This window comes from Nelumbo lutea, chromosome 8 (genome assembly GCF_056320005.1).
Source record: "Nelumbo lutea isolate HS-2025 chromosome 8, American lotus-T2T, whole genome shotgun sequence".
NCBI classification, from domain to species: Eukaryota; Viridiplantae; Streptophyta; class Magnoliopsida; order Proteales; family Nelumbonaceae; genus Nelumbo; species Nelumbo lutea.
This window is the reverse complement of record NC_142691.1, coordinates 52938594-52965058: the sequence shown is the minus strand read 5'-3', so window position 1 is coordinate 52965058 and position 26465 is coordinate 52938594. Positions and strand designations below refer to the sequence as shown.

General features: G+C 37.0%; 2 protein-coding genes across 6 annotated transcripts in view; one reads left to right on the top strand and one right to left on the bottom strand.

Annotated features, from left to right (window-relative positions):
• Nucleotides 1–377: 377 nt before the first annotated feature.
• Nucleotides 378–6889, top strand: LOC148844197 (cation transporter HKT1;3-like). Its single transcript, XM_088959516.1, has 3 exons — nucleotides 378–1615; nucleotides 3050–3283; nucleotides 6691–6889. The coding sequence occupies exons 1-3, from the start codon at nucleotides 378–380 to the stop codon at nucleotides 6887–6889; spliced, it is 1671 nt and encodes a 556-aa protein (XP_088815642.1).
• Nucleotides 6890–7601: 712 nt separating this feature from the next.
• LOC148844195 (P-loop containing nucleoside triphosphate hydrolases superfamily protein) overlaps nucleotides 7602–26465 on the bottom strand; it is an 82029-nt gene continuing 63165 nt past the window's right edge. For 2 of the 5 annotated variants that reach the window (XM_088959118.1, XM_088959119.1), the window contains 9 exons: nucleotides 21282–21555; nucleotides 19859–21150; nucleotides 18879–19281; nucleotides 17866–18791; nucleotides 17701–17766; nucleotides 14958–15083; nucleotides 10627–10871; nucleotides 9355–10538; nucleotides 7602–8144 (listed from right to left, as the gene is read on the bottom strand). In XM_088959118.1, coding sequence (XP_088815244.1) covers nucleotides 7990–8144; nucleotides 9355–10538; nucleotides 10627–10871; nucleotides 14958–15083; nucleotides 17701–17766; nucleotides 17866–18791; nucleotides 18879–19281; nucleotides 19859–21150; nucleotides 21282–21555 — 4671 coding nt within the window. In that variant the 3' untranslated portion in view covers nucleotides 7602–7989. Of the gene's footprint in view, nucleotides 8145–9354; nucleotides 10539–10626; nucleotides 10872–14957; nucleotides 15084–16045; nucleotides 16195–16878; nucleotides 17008–17700; nucleotides 17767–17865; nucleotides 18792–18878; nucleotides 19282–19858; nucleotides 21151–21281; nucleotides 21556–26465 lie in introns of those variants that run through there. The other 3 variants (XR_016103619.1, XR_016103618.1, XM_088959120.1) reach the window with 3 other exon arrangements.

Sequence of the window (26465 nt, the reverse complement as noted above, 5' to 3'; positions counted from 1 at the left end):
CTATCATATATATATATATATATATATATATAGCTCATGCATAATCAATTCTAGTTAATATTGATGTGTTCATATCTAGATTTTTTCTTTAATATTGATGTGTTCATATCTTTCATTCCCCTTCACTCGCTGCAACTTGTTAATGGTAAAGGTAATTCTTGATAGAGAAGCCCCACAAAGGAACTTAATTCGACTCTACTCAACTCAACTAAAGCCTTGTCCCAACTATATGGACTTTCGAATGAAAGAACTCCCACTAAGTAGCTAGCTAGAAAATGTATAAATACTACCTTAGCTGATGAATCCTTTATGTACACACCTCCAAAGCTTAAACTCCCCCAACGTTGTCTTCCTTCAACCAAGTAAACCAAGTAGAGATGAGGAATTATATTTGCATTAGAAAGAAATTACATCTTTGTAGCTTTCCATGTATCCAAGCAGTTTCCTTTTGCAGAACCTGTTCGAGTCTAATGCGGTGTTTGTACCAGTTCTTAGTAGTCATCCATGCAAATCCGCTTTGGATCCAAATTTTTTACTTTGTCTCTAATTCCTTCCTGGGTTTTTTTGTGTTGAAGATTTTGAAACCGAGGCCCGACGCAGTAAGGCCTAAGGACTTTGATGTGTTCTTTACATCTGTGTCTGCAGCTACGGTTTCCAGCATGTCAACCGTCGAAATGGAGGTCTTTTCCAATGCCCAGCTTGTAGTTCTAAATGTTTTAATGTTACTAGGTGGAGAGGTTTTTCTTTCCATGCTTGGACTTCAAATAGCGAGGTCCAAGTTCAAGAAACAGGAGAAGATTGAAAACAAAATCGACCCATTAGTAAGTTCAGACTACCTTAGTTCTTCTTCAATTCCCACGAATGTTGATAATCAAATTGAATTGGGGCTAGTCAAAGTACCCCATTTCGAAAGAGACAAACCCAGCACTATAGAGGCCAGGAATATTGGATCTGAGTCAATTAGTAGTGAGGACCTCAACCTCAAGTGTAATTCAGTTAGGTACCTGGGTTATGTAGTCTTGGGTTATCTTCTAATGATTCATGTATGTGGGTTTGCCCTAGTTTGTTTGTATCTGAGCCTTGTTCCAAGTGCCAGAAATGTACTCGAGAACAAGAGCATTTCGATACATACATTCTCTGTGTTCACAATTGTCTCTACTTTCACAAACTGCGGTTTTATTCCCACAAATGAGAACATGATAGTCTTCAGGAAGAATTCTGGACTTCTGCTACTACTCATCCCTCAGGTCCTTCTCGGGAATACACTATTCCCATCGTGCTTGAGATTTGCGATATGGGTCTTGGGGAGGTTTACAAAGAGAGTGGAATTCAATTATATTCTCAAGAATACGAGAGAGATTGGATATATCCACTTGCTCCCCAGCTTGCACTCTTCCCTTTCCCTTTTGGTCGTCACTGTTTTCGGGTTCATACTGATACAGTTTGTACTCTTTTGTTCCATGGAGTGGAACTCAGAAGGATTGAATGGGATGAGTCCTTACCAGAAGCTAGTAGGCTCCTTGTTCCAAACAGTGAATTCGCGGCACGCTGGTGAATCAATCATTGATCTCTCCATTGTCTCTCCAGCAATCCTGGTTCTATTCGTCGTAATGATGTATGTAGCTCTCCCTCTCTCTCTCTCTATCGTGAAAAAGATTGATGCATCCCTGTAATGTTTCCTTCACCTTTTGTTGTTTATTCCTTTTCGTTATCGAATAGTATATTTATGTTGTATACGTACTATACACATAAATATTATAAAAGGTAAAATTCTAGATTAGTATGTTGTACTTTGGACCTAGTGTCACTTTGGTGGGGAACTTTAAAATGCCAAACTTTTAAAAGATGACAGCTGTTAATTAGTTGTTAGCCAGTCTTTAAGTGACATTTGAAAAAGAGACAAATGCCCTTCAAATGTTAGTTAATTTTCTTTCTCGACCATCTAAACGTTGACAAAAAATTAATAGTCCCAAGTCTTTGACTTTTGAGTGGGCATTCTGATAACCCCAACTTTCTTGAATAGAAGAAGCAAGGATTTGAGACTGTTCATTTTTTGTCAATATTTAGATAATTGATAAAAAGAATTAGATGACACTCGAAGCGAATTTGTATCTTTTTCAAATGTCACTTAATAGATGGTTAATAGTTAGTTAACAACAAGTATTGGATTATCATGATTTTAAAGTTTAGATATTGAATTGTGCATTTTAAAATTCGGAGATCAAAGTGGCACTAAACCCAAAGTATAGGGTACTTATCGGGAAATTTCCCTATTATAAATTATTAATAGCAACATACATGCATGTATGCATCATGGATATCAAAGGATCCAAATGTTTTTCAGTTGAAACATCATTATGCATTGGTCCCAATTGAACTTCCAACTTGAAGATTTGTAGAATCAAATTGTTGCTGTGCGCATCAAATAGATTCATTTCCAGAGACTGCATCTCTCTCTCTCACACACACATATATGTAGAACTTTCAATACCATTAGAGAGGTCCCATTTTTTTTTCAGCACATGGGGAACTAAATCAGCTACTTTCAGTAAAACTGAACTCAGGTCTCAGTCTCACTCGGTCTATATATATATGGGTATCAAGCATCTCAATATTCCAAACATCTTACTTTCTTTCATTCTTATTCTCTCAACAACAATATAAACAATTAAATTAATGGTTGATAATTAAGGAAAGAAAAGATATGAAAACGTCAGCTTAAAAATAACAGATATAACCTAGGAATATGTAGCATCTATCTGAAGCTAGCTTTATTAATCTGTCCTACTTTCTAAAGCATCCGTACACTTTTTTTTTTTTTTTTCATTTTCTGTCTACCATTTCCGTTCATATTAGATTTTCAAACTTAGTCTACTTTCACCATTGGCTTGTCATCAAAATGATTTCTAGATCAATATGAATGATTGGGATTTTATTTGATTCTTCAGTCTATTATTTCCATAATTTTGATTAACAACAATGGTTGATATATTTATTCTTCTTAACCAAATACGAATTTGGTTAAAAATCTGTTAGCTTTGTCTGACAGGTATCTCCCTCCCTACACTTCCTTTCTACCCATTAAAGATAATGAAGACCAACCTCCAAGAAGCTCCGAAAAGAAAACGAAAAGTAGGTGGAGAAGGCTAATGGAGAATCTCATATTCTCACAGCTCTCTTATTTGGTCATATTCGTCATTCTCATTTGCATCTCAGAGAGGAAAAAGATGAAAGAAGATCCCCTTAACTTCACAGTGTTGAACATCGTCATTGAAGTAATCAGGTATATATATATGATCTGCCCTGAAGATTAATTTGTTCCTTTCTAATTGGGTGTCTATTCATTGTTAACTTTTATTCTCTACCCAGCTGGTTAATAAAAACAAAAAATGAAGGAAGGAAGGAAAACAATCTTCACAAATTACTTAAAATGAAAATACATCAAACATCAAAATTGCCATTATATGTGCTGATTGAAATTTGAAACCCATTGATAACGTAGTGCCGTACTACTTAAACGGAGCACAAAAGTCATAATCACAATCAATTTCCCCATAATCAATAAGAAACTAAGAATAATGAATAGTTTTTTGCGACAGGCTATGGGTGTGGTTTAGTGAATGCCATGGTGTGATGCAGAGTCTAAAGTTTGAAACTTTGAATTGCCACGTACGCGCATAAGTGGCCACATGTAGAGTTTCACCTGTCTCTGTTTACATGTAAGTGTTGTCATTTCATTCAAGTCTTTGTTGTTGGATCGTTGAACTCGAATATATCGTCAAAAAAAACAAGGGTAGGGACATCTACGGTTCTACCTTTTAATAAAACACTATCAGCTCCATCTAAACAAGCCACTACAGCCTTACATTGGGAACATTTCCTTATCATTCATGAGAGATGTTCCCAATATACGCTTGCAACGGCCAGTTGGGAGCTTGTTGGCACCCTATGTTGGCAGCTGATCTGAACTCAGATACAAAAGGAAAGGTTTCAATAAAAGAACTCCTACCAAAGAAAAAAACAAAGAAAACTATAAAGTGTTTTATATTGGTTTAAAGAAAACTAAAAAAAATAATAATCTTGACACATTCCACTTTTAATAAATGCGTTGTAAAATATATAGAAGAGGAGAGTATAACTTATCTATTTGATGCACACTAAAAATAGAAAATAAAACAACCTAGTGCGCAAAGCTCCTAGCCTCCTACGAATGTGGTGGGGTCTAAAAAAAATATATAAAAAAAAAAAAACTTAATAAAAATAGGGAGAATGACTGTTCAATTCACCTCAGAATTCTTTGCCCTACAGGGCTGGATTGGGGGAAGGATTACTGGTATGACTATGGAAATTCATAATTTCAGAATTCTGCAATGAATTGCAGATAAGAATATTGGAATCACATATCATATCAAAAGGTTTGGATACAGATGCACCCTACCAAACCTTGTCATGTTGCCAAGGCACCTTTAATGCATTCTTAAAAGGAAAGATACGGATACAGTTGGAATAAGGTACAAATAAATATGAAATGCACGCATTAATAGTCTATGGTAAAAAATACATTACAATCAATTACATGGGGAATCTAGAACACGTAGATGTCATAGAATTACTTTATTAATATTACATCAAACAATACTTAAGCTTCCAATCCACTAAAAATTCACTACAAGTTTTATAGATGCATTTTATAGTTCCTTCTTAGCAGAAAAATAATTTAGAATATAGAAAATATTTTTTTTTAATTTTTGGATTTTCTTAAAATTAAGAAAAAATCATCTAATATAAAAGTGCTCTTAGACCAATGAGTTTAAAGATCCGACAAGTTTGAAAACTATTCATATTATTTATGATCACTCCCATAGCACCTCAACAGCTTTGTATAGCTTGACCTATGCCACATGCCCATGTTTTGAAATACTGATACAATACACCCTGTATCATTTATATATTTTAAACACCACTTAGAAAAATATGGGGTTGCTTTTATCCTTCCAAAGACGTACCCTTGTCACGTTCCTAGGATGTCCCTAGGATATGCCTTCCTTATGAATAATGAGTTGCACCCAAATTACTCCGGAAGATTTTATATATATTTAAGTACTTTTTTCTCATTCCTCTCATACGTATGTTTGTGTATTCTCTTTACTCCATATAACTATTTTTTTTTTAACTCTAAACTTTATTCTCAGTGGAGGGATGGCCAGCATAAAATTTTATTAAAGAAATTATTGGCAAAAAGATCTAAGAAGGGAGGACATAAAAACTCAACCCCTTGAATAAGTATAATGTATAATCACCCGAGAAATCAAGTAATAAGTAAGAAAGGTATACCAGATCCATCATCTTCAAATTTCTTTTTAACCTCACCTTGAAGTTCATCTGTACAGCCAAGTTTTGAAAGAGAATCAGCAACTTGATTCCCTTCCTGGAAAATACGCAAGAACGGCAGCTTCAACTTGTCACAAACCTGTCTGAACGCAACCATCCAACACAATAACACCCATAAAAAGGAGACAAAGTCCATGAAAGAGAAAAGAGAAACAGGACCGATCGATTTTAGGGACAATCCCACCAAAGAGATAAGATATAACCTCTACCACTAACTTCCTTTATAGAATCAAATTCCTAGTCCAGGAGTGGAGTTGGCCTTTAATTTCTTTTGTTGTATTTGTGGGACCGCCTCAGTATTCATAGATTTGACCCTTAACAGCTTTGTAGTCCAGGAGTGGAGTTGGCCTTTAATTTGGGTATTATTCCTCTTCCAACAATAAAGACAACATGTGAAGGCTACTCTCAATCCAGAGAAAATAAATCCCCCGCTTAAGGGAGCGCTTTAGGTGAACCTCATACATTCAGGTCTCTGATTGGGCTTGGACTGCCCAAGAACTCAACCCAAGCCCGATAAGCTTAGGTCTGACTAAGACCCAGCAAAGAGTCCTAGGACACAAGTCAAACTCATGCAGCCGTATAATAAAAGTCGAAGCTTGAATGATAGAACTGTATTCATACTTTCAACCCAGCCTTATGCATACTTGCAGCCCCTTTGGGAAGGCTTTAAAACAGCAGCTTCTGGAGTGGAAATGTAATCCCCACAAGAAGCTTAGAAGCTATGTTTGATGAAAAACCGGAAAAACCCAAATAATTCATCGAGCCAAGAAAATGACTTTCCAGTGAAACTATTTTTAGTAGCTTCTTCAAAGTGGCTTAATAAAGCAACTCAATCAAAACTGAAGCCCTCCCAAGGGCCCTTGGTACCTAGAAGCCAGGACTAGAACATTAATAAACGCCCAAAAAGGAGTGCTTTTGGAAATTATAAGTTTGCAACGGCACTACCAATCCATAGAAATGGCAAGGACATACCTGTAACGTCTTTCTTTACAAAATTGACCGGAGGACACATCTGTTTTAACAAAAAATTGATGCCCTCAGGGGCTGGGACTCGCACAAGCCCTTTGGCCATTTCACCAAAAATCAGCAATGTTACATTTCTACAACACTACGCACCATATTTTCACTAGGATGACTGATGACATATTAACATCTTAGAGAAGCTGTCAAACATTTTCAAACGTCAACAGTGCAACCACCTTCACAATTGAGGGGGGGAAACGAAATGATGTTTATTCATTAATCTTATTCCCATGAATGTAAAGCATGGTTTTAACACAAATTGTAAATGACTGGCAGTGCATATGGCAATGTGGGTTTCACAACCGGGTACAGTTGCAAACGGAAACTAAATCCAGATGGCCAATGCAAGGATACACGGTATGGATTCTCTGGAAGATGGAGCAACACGGGCAAGCTGATCCTCATTGTCGTCATGTTTTTTGGAAGACTTAAGAAATTCAATATGGCAGGTGACAGAGCTTGGAGACTCCAGTGAGATAGATAGATAGATAGATAGATAGATAATAGCATGTATACAAACTCCAAATAATTGGAGAAAATTTAGGATATCTGCATGGATTGAACGTTTTGGGTGCAATATCTAAGTAGTAAAAAAGTAGACACTAGAAGCTGTGTAAATGTTTATTATGGTGCTCCCAAGGTCATATTATGCAGAGACTTTTACATAAGCAAAACTATATTCCTGCATAGTCAAAAGTATGTATATTCTGCCCGCATTATATAATTAAATTTCAACACAAGATATGGGTGAGCCTGTATTTGTCCACACTTAAAGCCTAATTAATAAACTTTTGTATGAGGCATGTTAATTAGAAAATAAATTAAAAACCTATTTAGTGACCTCACATAATAGCTTAAACTTTTAGGTTGAATGGTTCCTTGAGAATAGCATGTATACATGGAAGCTGTAAACTTTTCAAAGTATAGAGTGCAATGTCTATGTACAAAAACCAGTAGCTACACTAGAAGCTGTAAATTTTATGATACTCCTAATGTCATGTTCCACAAAATTTTGCATGAGCATAAAATATATTTTGGGAAAGATAACTTATATGACCACAAGTCATTATATTACCAGTATAGTGTTGACCGGTAAAAATGGAAATCTCAGAAAAAATCTTACAAAGTTGCAAGTAAGTTGAACAAATTCCATTTTTGTTACATTTGCAGAAAAATACGCATCAGTATAGCCAGAAATGAAAACTTTTTCTTTAAAACAAAATTATGGAAACAAATCAAATTGCATATTTACAATGAGCATTACTGGTAAAAAATGTGACCTTTTAGCACCGACATCAGCTCAATTTTGTAGGTATAACACATACCCAAAAAAATTGTCCCTTGCTTCTCACAAGTACATAATTACTGTACAAGACCTTACCATTCGTCTTCACCCTGAAGAGAAAAATGGTTGAAGAGCTAATGTACAAATACAATGGTTAGGTTTCGCCTTTCCTTTTTCACTCCATTCTTTTTCTTGGGAGTCACATAAGAAGACAGCTACAGTTACAGCATGGTAACCATAGAGGGCCAAAAATGATACAATTACATATGGTTGACATAAAAAGCAAATTCTCAAGTAATAGGACCATTTTTATCTCGAATAATCTCCTTGAAGGCCTTCCATTCTTCCTCCAAATCTTTGGTGCCTAAAGACTGAACCCTTGCATCTTGCGAGTAATGAATCTGAGAACAAGGTGGGATAGTTTCCCTATCCTGAGATTGATCAACTGAGGAAGTAGAGAGACCATTTAGAATTTAGTAATTTGACCAAATCAGAATAGTTATAATCTATAAGTTAGAATTATAGAAGCAATTAAATAGGAATTCCATTAACATCAGGTCGAAATTTGATATAGTACAAAATTTAATAGATAAAGAAGGAAAACAAGAATATATGTACAAGGATGAAAATAGTCAAAGCTGAAATGTAAGGGAAATGAACATCAATTACAATAAACCAGGATTACAAATAACTTTAACGTATGCTATAAGCATCGAGACACAAAAAGATTAACATGCTCCCCTGGATAACTGCACAGACCTAGGATCTGAAAATTTGAGCTGGATCAGCTCTTTCTGTTAAACCAGTATTCATGACCTACCAATTCTTGTTGTAATGTGATCTGAAGCTTCTATATAAAGTCACCACACTAACAAGTAATAAGCATATAATCTCTACAACATACATTATCTAGCTACCAGAAGTTTACTTTCATTGAAATTTTTAGGTGTCTTTGGAATAGGGTTTTAAATATGGGCTTACTATTTACAGTAACTCACAATTTCTGTTTATAGTAACATCATTATCTAATATTTTTAGTAATTTTTTGTCTTTACATTATGAATCAGTAACAAGTTATTAGAGCTGTTTTAGAAGTTGGATTATTTATTTGAGTTTTCTTATGAATGAGCTCTGGTTGTTGCCAGAAAATTTTTCCTTTTCCATGACTTCATCTACGTGATCTATCTCTTTACTGTTTACCCTAACAAAAAGTTCTCTCTCTGCCTGAGTTCTTGCCCATTTCTTAGGAGACAACAAGCTGTCTACTTGCTTTTCCATCCCTATTCTTTCATTCTTGACAGCCAAAGCCTCTCCGTAAGCCAACAAGGCCCACCACCACATCTGAAATTTGTAGGATGCCTACTACATCATACATATATCAAAATCCCCTCCAATATGAACATGCAGCAATTAATAATTAACAATAAAAACAATTGAATTAATACAAAACATTATCTTCTAGTATTCATTGACAAATAGGAGCTATTTTGATGAGCACAAGACTCAGTAACACAAATCCTTATAAAGGGACAATATTGAAAAGTAGTTTAGCTTTATTGTCAATAAAAAGAATGTTCTGAGAAAAAAAAAAAAACGAGTTCCAGTTTGCAAAGTATTTAATAAGCATGTGAGCTTTGCATACTAAGAATGCTTACCTTTCCTTGGCTTCGGAGGCCTAATGGAACCTCTTACTGCCCCTGTAGGGGAAAGAGGCCTCCTAACAGGTGCAGGTTTCACTGAAGTCTCAATCTTCTTGGAAGATATGAGAGCAGAAGATAGAAGAGCATCAACAGCATCCCGTTGTCTCTTCCTTTTTGCAATCATTTCTTTAGGTGCATCTGCTAGACTAGCTACTTGACCTCCATCATTTGACTCCCTGTCATGATGGCTGCCTTCTGTAGGAGCTGAAATTTCAGGTTTTGTTTGACCTATAGCATATTGACCTGATGCCTGTGATCCCTTCAACACTGCCACCTTTGAGGTTCTATTAGTAGCATCTGTTTCTTGCATATGTACTGAATTAGTCTCATTTCTCAAATCACCATGTGTGAATGACTCCGTTCTGAGCAAATCACTATTTAAATCCATTTGTTTTTGGTTTCTCTCTTTGCATTTAGCCCGGCTATATTCTGCATGCTTTGTGGTGGATCTTACATCCTTCGAGATTCTCTTGTCCTTGCGAACAAAATTAGATAGCAGATCCTTATTTCCAGATATATTAGGATTTCCCTCATCTCCAGCTATGCTTTCATGTCTTGAAACCTTGCTACTTATATTTTTCGGTTTCCTTTCATAGGCTTCCTTGTTATTGCACTTACCCTGTTCAGAAGATTGAAAGGTGTTTCTATCACTGCCCCCTTGTTTCAAATCTTTTGGATGACAATCAGAACTGGCTGGGATAGGTTTCTTCTTTGCAGCTGAAAAAGGCTTCTTAAACACAAACTCATAGGGCCTTTCTATAGATACAAGTAAATTTCTTTCTTTAGCATTCTTGACTAGAGCAGCCCAGTTCCGATTTGTTTGAAGAGTGCGTGCATTGCCGAAAATCCACAGGGAGAATTTGGCCCTCGTCAAGGCAACATTCATCCGTCTTACATCAGCAATAAAGCCTATACTGCTTGAATTGATACCAGATTCTTTACAACCATTTGAAGCTCTGACTGTAGAAAGTAACAGTATATCTACCTCACGGCCTTGAAAGCCATCCACAGTGTTGAATTCCATATCAGAAGTAATAGAAGGCCCAAATGCACTAGAAAATCGTGAACGCAAGACTGAAACTTGGCGCTTATATGGAGATATGATGCCTACCCTTCCACCAACAAATTCGGATGGGTTCCTTTCATAAAATTCAACATGTTATCTAAAAGCAAATTACTTGTGTTGGTCAATTAATTTATCAATTTAAAAATATTCAAAGGATATACCTCCTCTTGAAAAACTTCAGCAATTCAACAGCAGCATCAGCTTCACACTCATTATAAAGGGACAATGCACCAGTAGTCTTCCCATGTTGTTCTTGACCATCAATAATGTCATAGAATACATACGGTCCAAAGTATCCATTCTCATGAAATGGTGCTGATCTACTATCCATCTGATCACCATTTAGCAACTTGTTTTCGTAGAAGTGCAAGGAAGGAAACTGGCTTATCTGTGGGTGCATCCTATACTGCCAAATAAATTAAAGGTTGTCAAAACACATGCATCTTAAATGTATAATATAGTGTATGATTTTCTCATCATGGAGAAAACAACACACGCTTGTATTATTATCACCAAGACAATTAAGTGTAGAGAGAACTAGCTGAAGAAAGGTAGGATGGGGTTCAGGTGTATTAAGATAAAGACCAAGGCTCTCTGCCTATGGAGTAGATAGATTAGGGTGGGACTCAAGTCAAGTTTCTCAGGCTTGCAGGCTTTGTGTATGGAAAGGCATAACAAGGTTTTAACAAGTTTTCTATGGATTCACAACATTTCTGGGGTTGCACCAAAGTCTAGATTGGTATCTTGGCATAGTAGTCAAGGCAGGCGGCTAGGTGACAAGGCACCCTTGGAGGCTCACCTCGCCTAATCGCCAAGCAGTTTTGTACTTTCTATTATAAAATATTTTTATTCTTCATATTTTGAGATTATAATTATAAAATAGACAGTATTAAACTAAAGCATTCATTTTGTGTGTTTATATAGTAATTTCTTTTTATTAATTTCTTATTTGTTATGGTTTAATCAACACAAACATTGCTAAATGCTGTATTATTTTCTTCTTTCTTTTTCTTCCATATCTTCTATTTTTTTCTTTTCTTCTTTTACTATAACAAAAAATAAGGGACCAGCCCTTATATTTTTCAATTTTCTTTTGTTTCTTCTTTTTCTTCTCATGAATATAGTGATTTTCTATACTTAAGCATGAACTTTATACTTTTCATGGTAAGAAACAATGCTTTAAAATGCAGAGGCATGACACACGGCATTCCACTACCTAGAAGCGTGAGGCATAGTTCAGAACATAAGAAGCATAAGTCCTGAGCACAAAGAGGTGTACGCTTATTTGTTATATAGTAATTTCTTTTTATTAATTTCTTATTTGTTATGCTTTAATCAACACAAACATTGCTAAATGCTGTATTATTTTCTTCTTTCTTTTTCTTCCATATCTTCTATTTTTTTCTTTTCTTCTTTTACTATAACAAAAAATAAGGTTCCAGCCCTTATATTTTTCAATTTTCTTTTGTTTCTTCTTTTTCTTCTCAAGTGATTTTCTATACTTTAGCATGAACTTTATACTTTTCATGGTAAGAAACAATGCTTTAAAATGCAGAGCCATGACACACAGCATTCCACTACCTAGAGGCGTGAGGCGTAGTTCGGAACATAAGAGGCATAAGTCCTGAGCACAAAGAGGTGTATGCTTACTTAAGAGGGGGGATGAGGAGGAAGGGGGATCTTATTTTTATTTATTTTTAATAAAAATCTTTTAGATTAAGAAAAATGAAGATGCATGTCAGTAGTTAAAAGGGGGGGGGGGGGGGGGGGGAGGGCATCTTATCAAAAAGAGGGCTGGGGGGCAAGCCCCTTGGTCGAAGGGGTCTGGGGGCTTAATTCCCAGCCCACATTCTTTCCCCTTATCTTTTCTTTCCTTCCCTTCCCTTTTCTTTCCCTTCCTTTCCTTTTTTTTCCTTTTTTCTTTGTTTTTTCTATCATTTTACATGGGGTGTGCATCAGGCGCATGAGGTATGCCTCTAGCACGCCTCATGAAAAAAGCGTATGAGGAATATGCCTCAAAGGTGTCGATGCCACTGGCATACGCCTCAGGGCATTTTGGGGGCACCTTGCCTAGTTTTGCCCCACACCTTTTAAAACACTGGTAAGAAAATAAGGTTATGGTACCTAGGATCTATCTTTAATACTTAAAAAGTCCATCACCTAGGCAACTAGGCATCCCCTGTTGCCTAGCCTTGCCTTGCCTAGCCTTGCCTTAGGCTCAGTCCTAGATACATTCCAGTAGCCCAAGCTTTGAAGTTGCAGTTGAGCAGATTATGTTTTGTCCCATCTTACAAAGGCTTTTCTATGTATTGGGATAGAAGAGTTCACCTCTCTATTGATCTGGCTGGAAGTATCATGCACACCCGCAAACTACCTGAATTCCTTGGCTTGCCCCGCCATAGTCAAAACAATATGACATGGGTAGCAATACAGTATCCATGTTGAACATTAAATAATAAATGCCCAATTTTTTAAATCACAAGAATTAGATATTGCATATACAAATTCTGGGTCTGGGAACAAACATGCTTGGAATTGGAAGCATCAATATTTTTTCTCTAATCTTTCAAACCTTTTTATAATTTACTTGAGAAAGCATGAAGTTGGTGATGCAATTAGGAACAAACTTATTACCATGCATGTTGCAGTACAGTAGCAGGTCACATTAATCTGTTCAGGTATAAAATTAAAGGTAACCTGATAAAGGAAATACCTAAAAAGGATGTTAGTCCATTGTTTTCTTAATCCAAAGACTTCAGAGAATTATTTTGTAATAATATTTCAACAAAATGAAGATTGGTCTTCTGGTCCTCCCCACCTGAAGATGTGCAAGAGAGGTAGGTCCTCCCAAAAGAAAGTTATTTATACATAAATTTTTCAATAGGAAAATCTGACCCCGTCAGACGTCATGTGGCATTTTTAGGAATAACAGAAACAGATTCTGAGATTCTGAGACCCCTTTAGTCAGCCTAGTTAGGCAGAAACTTTGCAACTCTCTAAGATCTAAATTATTCCTAAACTTGAATTAATAGCTTCAGTGGATGAAGGCCATTCAAACATAAAAGTAATTGAGTTAATGAACATGTTGATACCTAATTAAAAAGGGGAGACAAATTGGAGGCCATTCTCATTCTCATTAAACAAATAAATCTCTGTTGAAATATGACTATCTTGTACTCTATTATCTTGAGACAAGTTGATGAGACAGCTTTTCTAGCACAAAAGGAAATTAAGGAAGGTATCTTTTTCTGTTGAGTATCTGCCATTTTAGCTTGTTTTCCTTCACTTCTCTTGTTTCATCCTTTGCATCCTTATGATCTACACTTCAATAATTCTTGAATTTGTATAGGTCTTCTAAAAGGAAATTGATGAAAGCTTCTACCACTTACTAATCTCTTGCCCTTTTGTGTCTGATATTTGAGTTTGGTTTCTCTCCTTGTTTGGTTGCAGAAGGATTCCTCCACCAAGCATACACGACTTGTTTGCTTCCTCTTTCTTCAGGTAGCCAAAGAAGAGGGGCAAAGCTCTTTATAGATGTGGTAGGGCTGCCATTTGTTGGCAGTGTGGGAAGAAAGGAACACTTGTATCTTCTCTGAAATGTAAAGGAGTAAAGAAGCCATCATTGAAGCAGTGAACTTTAGAGTGGTCCAATAGGCAAAATCTCTGGGGGTGTTTGATGATATACATACAGATCTGATGCTCACTAATTGGAAAGAAGTTGCACTTTCAGCACCAGTCAGGATAAGTGTCGGTCCTATTTGGTATGCTCCTGCTCAAGGGTACAAAAAACTGAACTTTTATGGTAGTGGTGAGGGCAATCTGGGGCCCTCCAGGTGTAGGAGGACCCTTTAGAGATAGAGGGGAAAGTAATCACAATGTACTCTGGTCCTATTGAATATTCAAAAGCTAATAGTAGAATGAGATTCTAAACTGGTGATAGGTTGACTGCAAAAGGAGAACTTAAACTCTGGAAATTTGCCAATGAAAAAAGAGAGTTCGACTGCATTGCTCGAGGAATAGAGATTCAGTTTCATTGGGTGAAGAGATCTGCAAATTCCTTGGCTGATATTCTCGCTAAACAAGGGATGGGAAGGGAACATTTATTTTGGGCAGTGCTGTAACACTTTTTTTCAGTTTTCTTTGGGAGGGTTAAGAGTTTTTATCTCTCCCCTTTGTTTCCTTTGTATTCTATATTTCTCTCTTTAATAAAACTCTGATTGATCAAAAAACAATTAACTCCAAACCCTAAAAAAGTTCACCCCTTACATCTGTGGCTCAGAATTTGATCCTACATGCACCTCCCATTTCCCAAGACTCCCCATCAGAACTTTCCTCGCTCATAGGATATTTCATTCTCTCACAAACTCTTCCCCTCCTAAGTCCAACATGAATCTAGCAACTTTCCAAACAGGAAAAAGAAAAGAATAGAAAAGAAAAGAAAACCAAAACATAAGCCCCTGGAGTTTCAAATAATATTCTCTGAAGTCATTACCTGTTCAGTCAGCATAATTACAGGGTGGCCAGCCCTTTGCAGACGCTCAAACATACTGCACTCGTAGAGAAACTTGCTAGCCAAGTTTGAAAGAACAGTTGCAGGAAGTTGTTTTGGATCACCAACCTTCAAGAAGATAAATCTTAGAGTGAGCTTAAGCTTAGCATCAGATCAGATAACTAATCAGTAAATCATGGCAATATTTCTTTTATTTTCTAGTTTTGACAACATAGTGATATTGTTGCAGAGAGATTTAATAACTGGCTCATCTAGCTTACAAGTGAAAGTAGTGTAGTAGCTAAGAGTCTTGTCATTGGAGAAAACATTGGAGTAATGCCACCAGTAAAAGTGAAGGTAGAAGATATGGAGAGGAAAGCTAGGTCTGCAGCTATTGTCCAAGGTGAGTCAATTGGCAAATCTAATACAGTATGAAAGATAGGGCAGCAAGGTAGGGGAAACCACATTGAAGGGTAGTCTTAAGGAGTAGGTGGAGAATTGGAGCAATGGATCAGATATGATGGTTTCAGGCTTGGATCTGAGGAGCCAGAAATCATTGATAGGAAGCAGGTCAGAATATAGTGAATATGAAGAACATGGAGGGAATGATGGATTTGAGCCAGAAGCTTGGACTCTTCTTCCTAGGATGCAATGAAAAGGGCAATGTTGGGAAAAAGTCATTAAAGATAAAAAAATAAGCCAAGGTGAGGTATGTTGATACAAAGGAAGAGGAAAACAGTAACGTCTCAATGGAAGTTCTGGGAGTAGCTGGAAAATAAGTGTTTCCAAAGAGAAAAAGAGGTAGGATTGGGAGATCCAAAATGGAGAGAAGAGGGTTAAGGGTAATGGAGACTCCCATGACTTAGTAGCTTAATTTTTATTTTTATTTGATTATTTATTTTGAAAACGTATGGTAATATATTGTATTAAACCAAATCAGTCAAAATATATAATCAGCCCATGTACATTGAGATACTGTATGGCAAACGAAGCAAAAATGTATGACCAAGTAAAAAAGATATCAAGCATCAAAAGAAAAAAATAAAAACAAAAAAAAGAACCACGCTGGATTACCTAAAAGGGTTACTTACCCACGAACATAATAGCCCTTTAAAATTGCTTCTTATTACACCCATATGTGTGTTTGTTCTCAAAAATGTGCTTATTCCTTTCCCGCCCCTTTTTCCAAATAACAGCAGCAGATAAAACACCCCATAAGACTCCCTCTTCCGCTTAATCCCTGTAAGTGGTAAGAGAAACTACAATGTATAAAGAGGTTACCTGACAATTCTGAGCATTCATTGCATAACAAAGCCACCTTAGTTGGGATGCAGGGATGTCCATACGAAGAAAGCCACCTTAGATGGGATGCAGGGATTTCATATTTTATACCAAGGAAAATGATTTGGCAATTACGAACCGGGCCTATTAAAAAAAGATTGAACAGTGAATTGACCTTCTTTCTCCCACTTCCATACCCCCATCATCAGCTTCCATAAGGTTTGGGTTGATATTTTGCAAGAGGTTTAACAATCAGTCCATTAAATTCATTTCCCAATCATTTAAGTTCCTTATAAATGCTGGTCTCCAAATCACCACATCATTCGTATACTCAAATCAATTTCCACTTCAGAATTTCTGCTTTGGGCTCTTTCAAATATGGAAGGAATTGTTCTTTTAGAGTACACTCTCCAACCATCCGTCATTCCAGAATTTCACCCTTCTGTCATCTCCAATTTTATATTCGAATTCTGTTAAGAATTCAGGAAGTATTTCAGATTACCACCCCATTGGAGTAAGAGAAAGACCTCTATTCCATCCATGATACTGAAGTCATATTTGCGTACAATTATTATTCTCCATAGGTCCCCTTAATCTTGACAACCATTTCCCAAGAAGTATTTAGTTTGTCTGCCATATTCTTCAAACTCCTAGCCTTCCAAACTTTCTTGCCAAGCTAACTTTGTTCCAATTGACCAAACATAATTTTTTGATCTTTCCTTCCAACCAGCCCAAAATAATTCCTTCCTTTTCTTCTCTGATTGCTTTACAACTGAGGAGAAATTTTGGAATGGGGACAGTTAGTAGATTCAGAGGGAAGAGAGAACACTTTTTAAAAATATAACTTTGCCCCACTTTTGAGAGATATTTTGATTTCCACATGGCTAGTTTTATACAAACCTTTCTTTTTTTAAAATGGTAAAGTAATTTTGAGAGATACACCTAGAGGGGGGGCGAGGGGCAAAGGCCACCCCTACTGAGGAAAACAATTCACATTTCGCACAAACTCACCGAGCTCAAAATCAGGAATAAATGCTGAAACCCAGGACCCTAATCTATCAACAGTGAGTATTAAACAGCATATTGCTCAGCCTGGACATTTCCAAACACCATGGCAGGGATTGGCTTCCAGATGCATTTGCCTTTCTAAGAGAGTCCGGCAAGCACCAGCTTCTTAGCACATTCTTCACCAAGTGTGACTTCCCCAAGGTGGGAGTCCCCACCTTACCCCTTATAAATACCAAGTGTGACTTCCCCACAAGTATTACAAATTGCCCTAACCCATATGTCCTTCTGTTAATATATTCACATTACATATCGAAGTTAAAAATTATGTGGACATAAAGAAGAACGCATTTAAATTATCCAATCATTACTTGAGGTAAAAAAAATAAAAATAGGAAAGAAGGCAATACATATGCAAAGACCATAGATAAACCATGCAAATAGAAGAGATTTTCCTCACCATGATACATTTGGTTCCCTTCGATTTTAGAAGCTGAAGAGGAATAAGAGTAGCAGGTTCCAGAGCCTAAAATGGTAAGATAAAAAGAAAAGGAATAGAGCTAGTTAAGTGCTAGTACTTTGACAGCTACAGAATAAAAAATGAGAATCGGGATAAATAATATACTTGAGCTGCTTCATCAATCACAACAGCATCGAATAGGGTATGTTCAGATGAACTCCCAGTTCTACAACCTGATACAGATTCAGAGCAAACCGCATATAGATCTCCACCACAGCCACTCAGTGTAGTCACGACAATTTCAGCTTCCCTTAGGATAGACTTTCGTAGTTTATGTTTAAGGGCTTTGCTTTCTTCAGTGACTTTCTTTTCCCGTGCCTGAGCAGCAGCTAGCTCTATACAAATTTCTCTCTTTCGTTCATAGAGATTTTTGAGTTTAATCCCTATTGCTGTATCAGACATTTCCTGCTTGCCCTCCACTGTAGGTGCCCCATCTTCCAAAATCATTGGATCCAAATTTCCATCCCTTAAGTTAGCACGCTTAGCTTCATAGAATCTAATTCGTTCTACCAACTTTTCCAAATTAGAACGGATTGCTATTGAAGAGTCCCCGCTCAAATCATTATTTGCATCATTTCCACTTGTCTCTTCAGCCAAACGTTGATCAACCAGAGTATCAATAAAGAAGGGTAAGGAACACGGATGAACAGTTTTTGCATTTCCAACTCTTACAAGATAAGGCTTGTACATCTTCCCATCACTTCCATAAAGGCCTTGATTAGATATTCTTGACACAAGCTCGTCCACCGCAGCATTTGATTGAGCACAGATAAGAACCCTTGCCCTCATTGAACTTTCAGTTGATTTAGAAATCTGTGCACTTTGCTCATTCAGTTGTCTAGCAAAGGCTGCATCCTGCCATGCCCTTGCAATTGCCGCAGACTGACGGATACATACTCTTGGAGTTGTGCATGAATTACTGCTTTGTCTCATACTGCTATTTAGTAGTTTCCCTACATCTTTGTTCCGTTGTAATGGTAGAGAAAGCAATACACTGACAATAGCAAGAATTGTTCGGGTTTTTCCAGTACCTACAAAGAGAAAATTCAAGAAATTAATCACAATCTACTACTAAAAAGCTTGTTAATTAAACTAAAGAAAACAAATGCATCACATACCTGGAGGACCTTGTATAAGAGATGATTCAAACTCTATTTTTGAATCATTAGTTCCAATGGCAACACTGATAGCTTGGAGCTGACTGTCATTGAACGAGTTCTTAAGTATTAGCTGCAAGGGCTTTGCTAGCTTAGCCAATTCAGCTTTTCTAGATTCATTACAATCATGGGAACTAATGGTTGGTTTCAAGATAATTGGAAGTACAGGAATATCACTTAGTGATGACAGCGCCTGGAATTCTCGAAGTTGAGGTGTAATGTTCATAACGCGACTTATATACCATTTGCTCCTCTCAGTAAGGAGCTTATTAGCTTTATTTAAGCGGGAAGATGATTTCTGAAGATATAATCTAATTACTAGGATATTTGACCTCCTTTTGTTGTCTTTCTCACGCCTCTCCACCTGAGAAAGAACAACTAGTTGAATCAACAAAAGATACATCAAAAGAATGATGGTTTGGAATATGAAATATTTAGTCATAAGATACTAACCCAACCCTAATAGTCTGATCTGAAAAACAATAACCCAACCCTAATAAATTGTAAAAGAATGTTCACTTAATCCAGGTGAGAGTCAAATCACATAATATTTTGTAATTAAGTATTTGCTCATAAGATACTAAACTTGTAAATGTCAATTTGGTACCATCTAATTGATCTAATTGAATGTCCACCATTTGGAACAACCACAATCAAAGGTCATATGGGTGATACAGTTAAAAGTTCAACAACTTGAGCATGAACCATCAATTAATTACAAGCAACGGGAAGGAAAAAGTAGATTATGGATAGGATGTTATGGTCTTTTCGTATGTTATATGTTGATGTCTGGGGTTCATACATACAAGTAGTATTGTATTAAGCAAAAGGTCCTGGCATTGGCCATCTCTACATCAAATGGCAACTAGAAGAATAGACCAGATACAAAGTGCATGTGGCATATACATGATTCATCCTTAGAAGTTATGAATGTAAAGTACCTTTCCAACCATGTGAACATCATGAGCAGAATTTTGCAGGGGTTGTTTAGTAAGCAAAACCAGGTCATTTTCTGAACATCCTTTTGATGATGCAAATTCACCATCAGGAACACAGCGAATGAGATGAAAGTCATCAATCCTTTCAACTGAAAGCACAGACAGACTGCCACAGCACATATCTTCTGATGAGGAAGCCTCTACAAAGGAACTATGCAATTGAGCTTTAAACTCTTCCAAAACCAAAGGGCGAAAAATTTCCACATATTCTTCAGGTGATTTGAAGCACACAGGCACCTCCTTCAATTTGGTCATACGTGGATTCTCAGCCTCATTTCTAGATGATAATCCAACAGTGGAAAAGTAATCAATTTCTAAAATGGGTCTATACCAGTCATCAAGCCTTCGAGGCTTCAACCTCTTAACTCTAGCATCCAGCCTATGATGAAAAGTAGATCTGTTTTCTTCAGGGAGCTGAATGACTTTTCTTCTAGTAACAGAGGTGATTGGCTTTGTTAACAATGACTTTGGACGACTAGCTGATTCAAGTGCAACATCCAGTGGGTCATCTTCAAGGTCACATATTAACTCTTTTATGGCAGTATCTCTTGTTTCTGAATCCATGGTTGGAGCAGAAATTTCTTTAGAACAAGCCTGATCAGAACCTTCAACAGACTGAACCCTGGGAGCAGAAACTTCCTTTTCAGACAATAAAGAATTACTTGGAGCACATGTATAGTTTGTTTCATTTCTTTTATCATCTATTGCTTTTGATTGAATAGGAGAAAGAATGGACCCAACTCCAGATGCATTACAGCTCTGCTTCTGAGAAGCAGCTATAGCACTTCCAGCTGCATCTTTGATTAGAAGATTCTTTGTTAAGTTCTCTAAGATGTCAGTTTTGGAAACAGACCTCATGCCAGAGCCATCTTTCAATGTGCTTTTATCACCGCTTGGATCCATAGTCTTGTTATTAAGCACAAAATGGTTTGATCCACCATGAGAAAAGGTAACTAAAGCAGGGGCACTCTCCTCACCTTCATCATCAGAAAGGATGATTAGCTTATTTTCACCCTTACTTTCTGTATGCCCCACAGATTCTAGTACCTGCACATCATCATCCTCCAGGTGAGAAGGCTTTGTACCTAAAGTTGCATACTTCTCAAAATGCAAATCTTCAAAAAATGAGGGCTCTTGCTTCAGGGATATCTTTCCAACAGTACAAGCAATTTCACGTGATAACGAGACAGAGAGGCGTGATACTTGATCCTTCAACTCACCAATAGCAGCACTATCTGAAATGACAAAGTGCCAAAGTTATTAGAGAAAAATAGGAAAAATGGAAAGAAAGCAATGACAAAAAGATGCAATTAACAAGATAGGATCACAACCATAGTCAAAAAGAAAGATACAATTGAAGTCTCACCACATAAAATAAGCTTTTCAATTGCCCTGATAGTCCATGCAGAATTATCATGGCAAAAACCTTTGAGTATGTCCAGCAATAAAATCACTGTCTGTTTCCAATACCTTGTGATAACTACAAGGGATGACCTTCCCCACTCTACCAAATCATGAAGCCAACTGAACTCAAAAACTTGCCCTGTCACAATGTCAGAACTACCAGATAGCTTAGGGGAAGAAGAGATAAGCCGTTGACAAACAACAGGGAGGATTTCAAGCAGACGAACACAAGTCATCTGAAACAATAAACCAAACCATAAACAAGCTACCAAGTAAAGATAAGAAATGCCTTTCTGAAACATGGCAAAACAAAAGTAAAATAGAAAAATAAAAAATTGACAGAGATAGGGTCCACCATCCACCTTCCTAAATAAACAAACAGAAATGCTAATCAATCAAATAGCACAATAACTAACCAATCAGGATATTCAAATTGCTTTTTTTATTAGCAACAGAAATTTTCATTGACTAAAAACATGAGAGACTACAACAGGGATGGGAAGTTCCCCAGACACCCATTTTAGTTTTATAGTTCTGTCCCAATTACAATTCAGCCCAAAAACAGTTGTTCCCTGTGAAGATAATGGCCATAGATATAGTTTGAGCATCTATAACTAGTATATGTTTTGTTCTACCTAATCAAAATACATTAACATACTTTATCAAAGATCAAAGCTAAGATTTCGATAACATAGAAAGAGATAGTGCACCACCAAAAGTTCTGATCTAGAAGATTATAGGCCAAGTGTTTAGCATTGAACCAAGAAGCAATCATCCAGTTTAATAAATTTACAAGTGTTACCAACACTTTGCTGGCAAGAAAATAGATATTCTAGAAGGCACGTTGGTGACTGAAGGACATTGTAATTCACAAGGAGAGTAAATTATGGGACTTTTGTTTTCTTGGTTGGTGGATGTGTTGTGTTGAAGTTTTTCAAACTATATTATGTATGACGAAAGGGGGTAATTAGGGAAGAAAAATTATATGTACTATCTGCCCCACTGGGAACTGCTCTGCAATTTGTATATTTCTAGTGTATATATGCAGCATCACTCTCATTTGAGAGAGAGGTTTGGTCTGGTTTGTTGCCCTAAATCTTTCTCTTATAGTGTCCATCTTTCTCTTTGTTTATTCTCTTTTCTCAGACCACTCACAACAACAAGGTATCAATCAGCTAGGCTCGGATGAACATTGGAAGGGCTAGCGTTCCTTCCATCAATGGATTCTCTGCTGCCAATCCCTGGAAAGGTATAATCCAATTCCTTTCCCTTTTCTTCCCTCAAATTAGCTTCAGTTTGGTCCATTACCCCCAATGCCTGATTTTCCTCCAAATCCTTCTGTTACAGCTTAGTTTCTGCACCTTCTCCCTCTTCTTCCCCAACTAGAAGGATATGGTCTTCTACAGCTCCCCTACAGTCTCCTTCTTCCTCTGGGAGGAAGCTTGTGGTAGGCTAAATACCATGGATATGAAGATCGGGAGAGGTTGGGGGAAGAAAAGGAATTTCATAGGAAAGGGATGAGAGGATATTAGTTAAAGAGGGACACATGGCGAGAGAATTTAATAATCGAACATGTTTGAAGAGGTTAATGGAACATTTTAAAGAATGGAAGGGGAGCAGTTAATAAGTGGGGTCCACTTTTTTATAAGGAGAGGTGTTATTCCTTTGGGAGACTTCCAAGCAACTGTGAGAAGCCCTTGGTGTTTTAAAGGCAAGGGCTTAGGTTGAAACATTTAAAGAGGTGAGAAGCCCTCAATAAAGTTACAAGTGTGATTGGAGTTCAATGATGAAAATAAAAAGAGTAGGCATTGGGCAATTTCCAGACTTGTGCGATCTTCTATTTGACAGGCAAGCTCAACTACTGGTTCTTTTGGAGGCTGCAGGTTCTAGCAATTCCACAAATGTTTATTATGCTGTGAATCATGTGGCTAATTTGAGATAGGAGCTTCTTCATGGTAACCTTGTTGACTTGAGGTCCATTGTTCATTCTCTTGAATCAGACAAAGATACAGAAGGTTCATGCTCTATTTCTTCCCCCACGTTGAACCAGGAGAATAAGACTTAGTCAATGACTAAATGATTTAAATGAAGGCTTTATAAAGGTGGGAGATGGGATGTCAGTGATCAGTGAACTCAAGAATAGGAAGGAGGGAGGTGATAAGGGGAGGCAAGGGTAAGAAGGTGAGTATTGTCGAGAATTTGAATCAAGATGTTTTGTTAGGGGGAGATTTCGACTATTTAGTCTCTAAAGTGGTTGTTGGAAGGTAGGGAATTGATTTGGATCACAGGGGGAAGGAGAATGTTTTGGTTGGGAGTGTCAACGCTTTGGAGGCTACAAAGAAATCTCAGAGTTTCAAGCAAGTTTAATGTTATTCATGTCACTAAGGTCTTTCCAAGGCTGAAAGATAACCTGGTGGACACAGGGCTAACCATCAAGTATAAAATGATTTATCAAAGAAGAGGAGTTAAACTCAGATCTCTTTGTCTCAAGAACCTTCATGTGGAAAATCAAGACAAGGAGATGGGAAGAAGAATCTACCAGTGGATCCTCACGGAGAAGGGTCGAAAAAGAATGACATGGTAGAGGAGAAGACTAGTAGGAATGGAAGTGAAATTAAAGAGGTCTCTACTAAGGCACTACCAGAGGGGAATGAGAAGAAGGGAAGCTTGGATTTGAAGAAAGTTGTCAACAATGAGGTTGAAATTGGCAAGTCTTCAGGCATGTTTTTCTTGGGAGGTGAGAGTTTTGCTAGGAAAGCATTTGAAGCATTTAAGAGGAAGAGAGGAAAGAATAAACTATGAGGAAAGCTCCTCAAGCAAATAGGGGGAGAAATTTGGGATGAGAAAGGAGGTTTGGAAGAGTTTGGTGAAGTGGACGATTGAATTGAGTTTTGTAGGAGCTTTGTGATGCGGTCGTTGGTGATGTGGTCAGTAGGTTTTTTTTCTTTGTTGAGTATGTGGGATCTTACCTTTACACCTTCCAATAGGTTTTTACTTTTCAAAAAAAAAAAGGATGACATGCAAAAGAAAAGACTTAGACAAAAAACAGCAGATGTCCTAACCACCAATACTCTTCCCACTCAATGCTAAACAGGAATCTATCCAACTTCGAACAAGTTGGGAAAGCATGTAAATTGGACCAAGTGAACAATTTTTGGTGAACAGGATCTCTTTAAGTTCACAAGAGTACAAATTCATTGAACTTCCTCATGCTAGGCAGGAGAGAAACCCTTCTCCATTTGAAAACCACCAAAGCTTCACTGTACCTGTAAGTATTTTTTATGTTTTTTTTTTTCGACTTCTGTTACTGTTTTTTGGTAGAATCCTCTCATACAAATAATTTTGCCCTTCATCTTTAGACACAAAACAGGAGTATTTTCTTCCTCATTTTCTTAAGACAAAAAATGGGCTCCAATCTCTTTTTTTTTCTTTTTCTGATACGAAATAGGACTACTCCTCATTTTTCCAATTTTTATTTGACACAAAAAAGGAGCTCTACCCTATTTTTTCACCTAGGGAGCTCTCTCTCTCCACATCTTATACTGAACAGGGTCTCTCCTCATCTTCTCCCATTTTTTTAACACATAACAGGGACTCTGCCCTATTGTTTTTCATCTAATTTGTATGCAAAATAGGATCTCTACTCCATTGTTTTCTAAGTCCTTTTTTACATGAAAACAGGTTCTCCACTCTACTCTTTCATAGGGTATTTTTGTTTGAATTCTGAAACTCTGAATATTTCCTTGTTAGCTACGGTGTGGCTGTGTGTATGTCTTTATTTATGTTAGTTTGATCGACATGGTTTGGCTCATAATTTTTTAACTCCTATAAGTCTTTATAAATGTGTTATTTTGTTTAATTATCATGTCCTTGGAATTGGATGTGTGTTAGGCTTAAACTATGCAATTACATCTCTCTCTTATTTTAGAATTTTTCATGAATTGCATGTCTGACTTAAATTATTAATTAGAGATTAGATAACATTATGATTCTTTTACCTTAAAATTTGGAGATACATCACAGGATAACTTGATATTCAATAGTAGATTTTTTTTAGAAGAGGTAAAGCATGAACTTCATTAAGAAACCCTTTTTTTAGGAGTAAAGAATAAAATTTTATTAACTTAAAAGAAAAATACAGCTTTAGAAGGTGTCAAGATGACACCCAAACAACCGAAACTATGACAACATGTTTTCATTGCAAGCTGGAATCTCAAGAACACCCCAGAAATTTTTCTTCTAGGTCTACACTATTAAATCACTCAAATTCTAGAAGAATCGAGACCCAGCTTGATATAAGCTTTATTGAGGCCACCACAGCTTCAATGCTTTTGGACTTGTCTTCCAACGGTTGTTTGTTTCTTTCCTTCCATAAAGTCTAACATACTGCAAAAGGGATGCAGCTCTTCAAAATTTCTCATCCCAGTGTATTAAAAGCACAAGCCACAAAAAAAAATGTTCATTCATCCATCCTAATAAAATATCTTCTTAAAAAGTGTTAGTGGTGTTAGTGAAGGGATACTTCGGTCCTTTGTACTTGTTGAGAATGTTGATGTGTACTGTTATGTTAGTTCGAGTGCCTCTTACTTAACGAAGGGCACTTAAGTCTTTTCCAATAAGTTAATAATAAAATAACAGGTCTGGCCGAATCTAGGGATAACTTTTTCTCTAATTTGAAACAGCCTTTCTCTCTTTCCTCTCTTTTCTCTCTCTTCTTTCCTCTCCTACTTCTTGCTGTTTACTTTATAGTCAACGAACAAGACAGAATTCTAGGGCAGGTCAAACTTCAACATGGTATCAGAGCCAGATTCAACAAATCAAATTTGCTAGAATTCTGTCTTCTGCGCATTCGAATTAAGGTTTCTCTTAGGTTCTCAGCTGTGAGTTGGAGACTGGGAAAAGGGCTGAAAAGGAGTGATCGCCCTCTTCCCTAGGAGGTTCCTATGCCTCCGATTGTGTCGTTGGTGATTGGTCGCTGTGGTTTATAAGCCCTAGTTAGGGCTGGTACGTGTGGTGTAGTGGTGTCTCAGCCCTTCGTGTGGTTGGCCTTTAGGCGATGAGGTAAAGTTTTTTTATGCATATTATCTGTTATGGAATACATGAGAGGTGTAGTACAGTTCGTATGATGGGTTTTCAGATTGCAGTA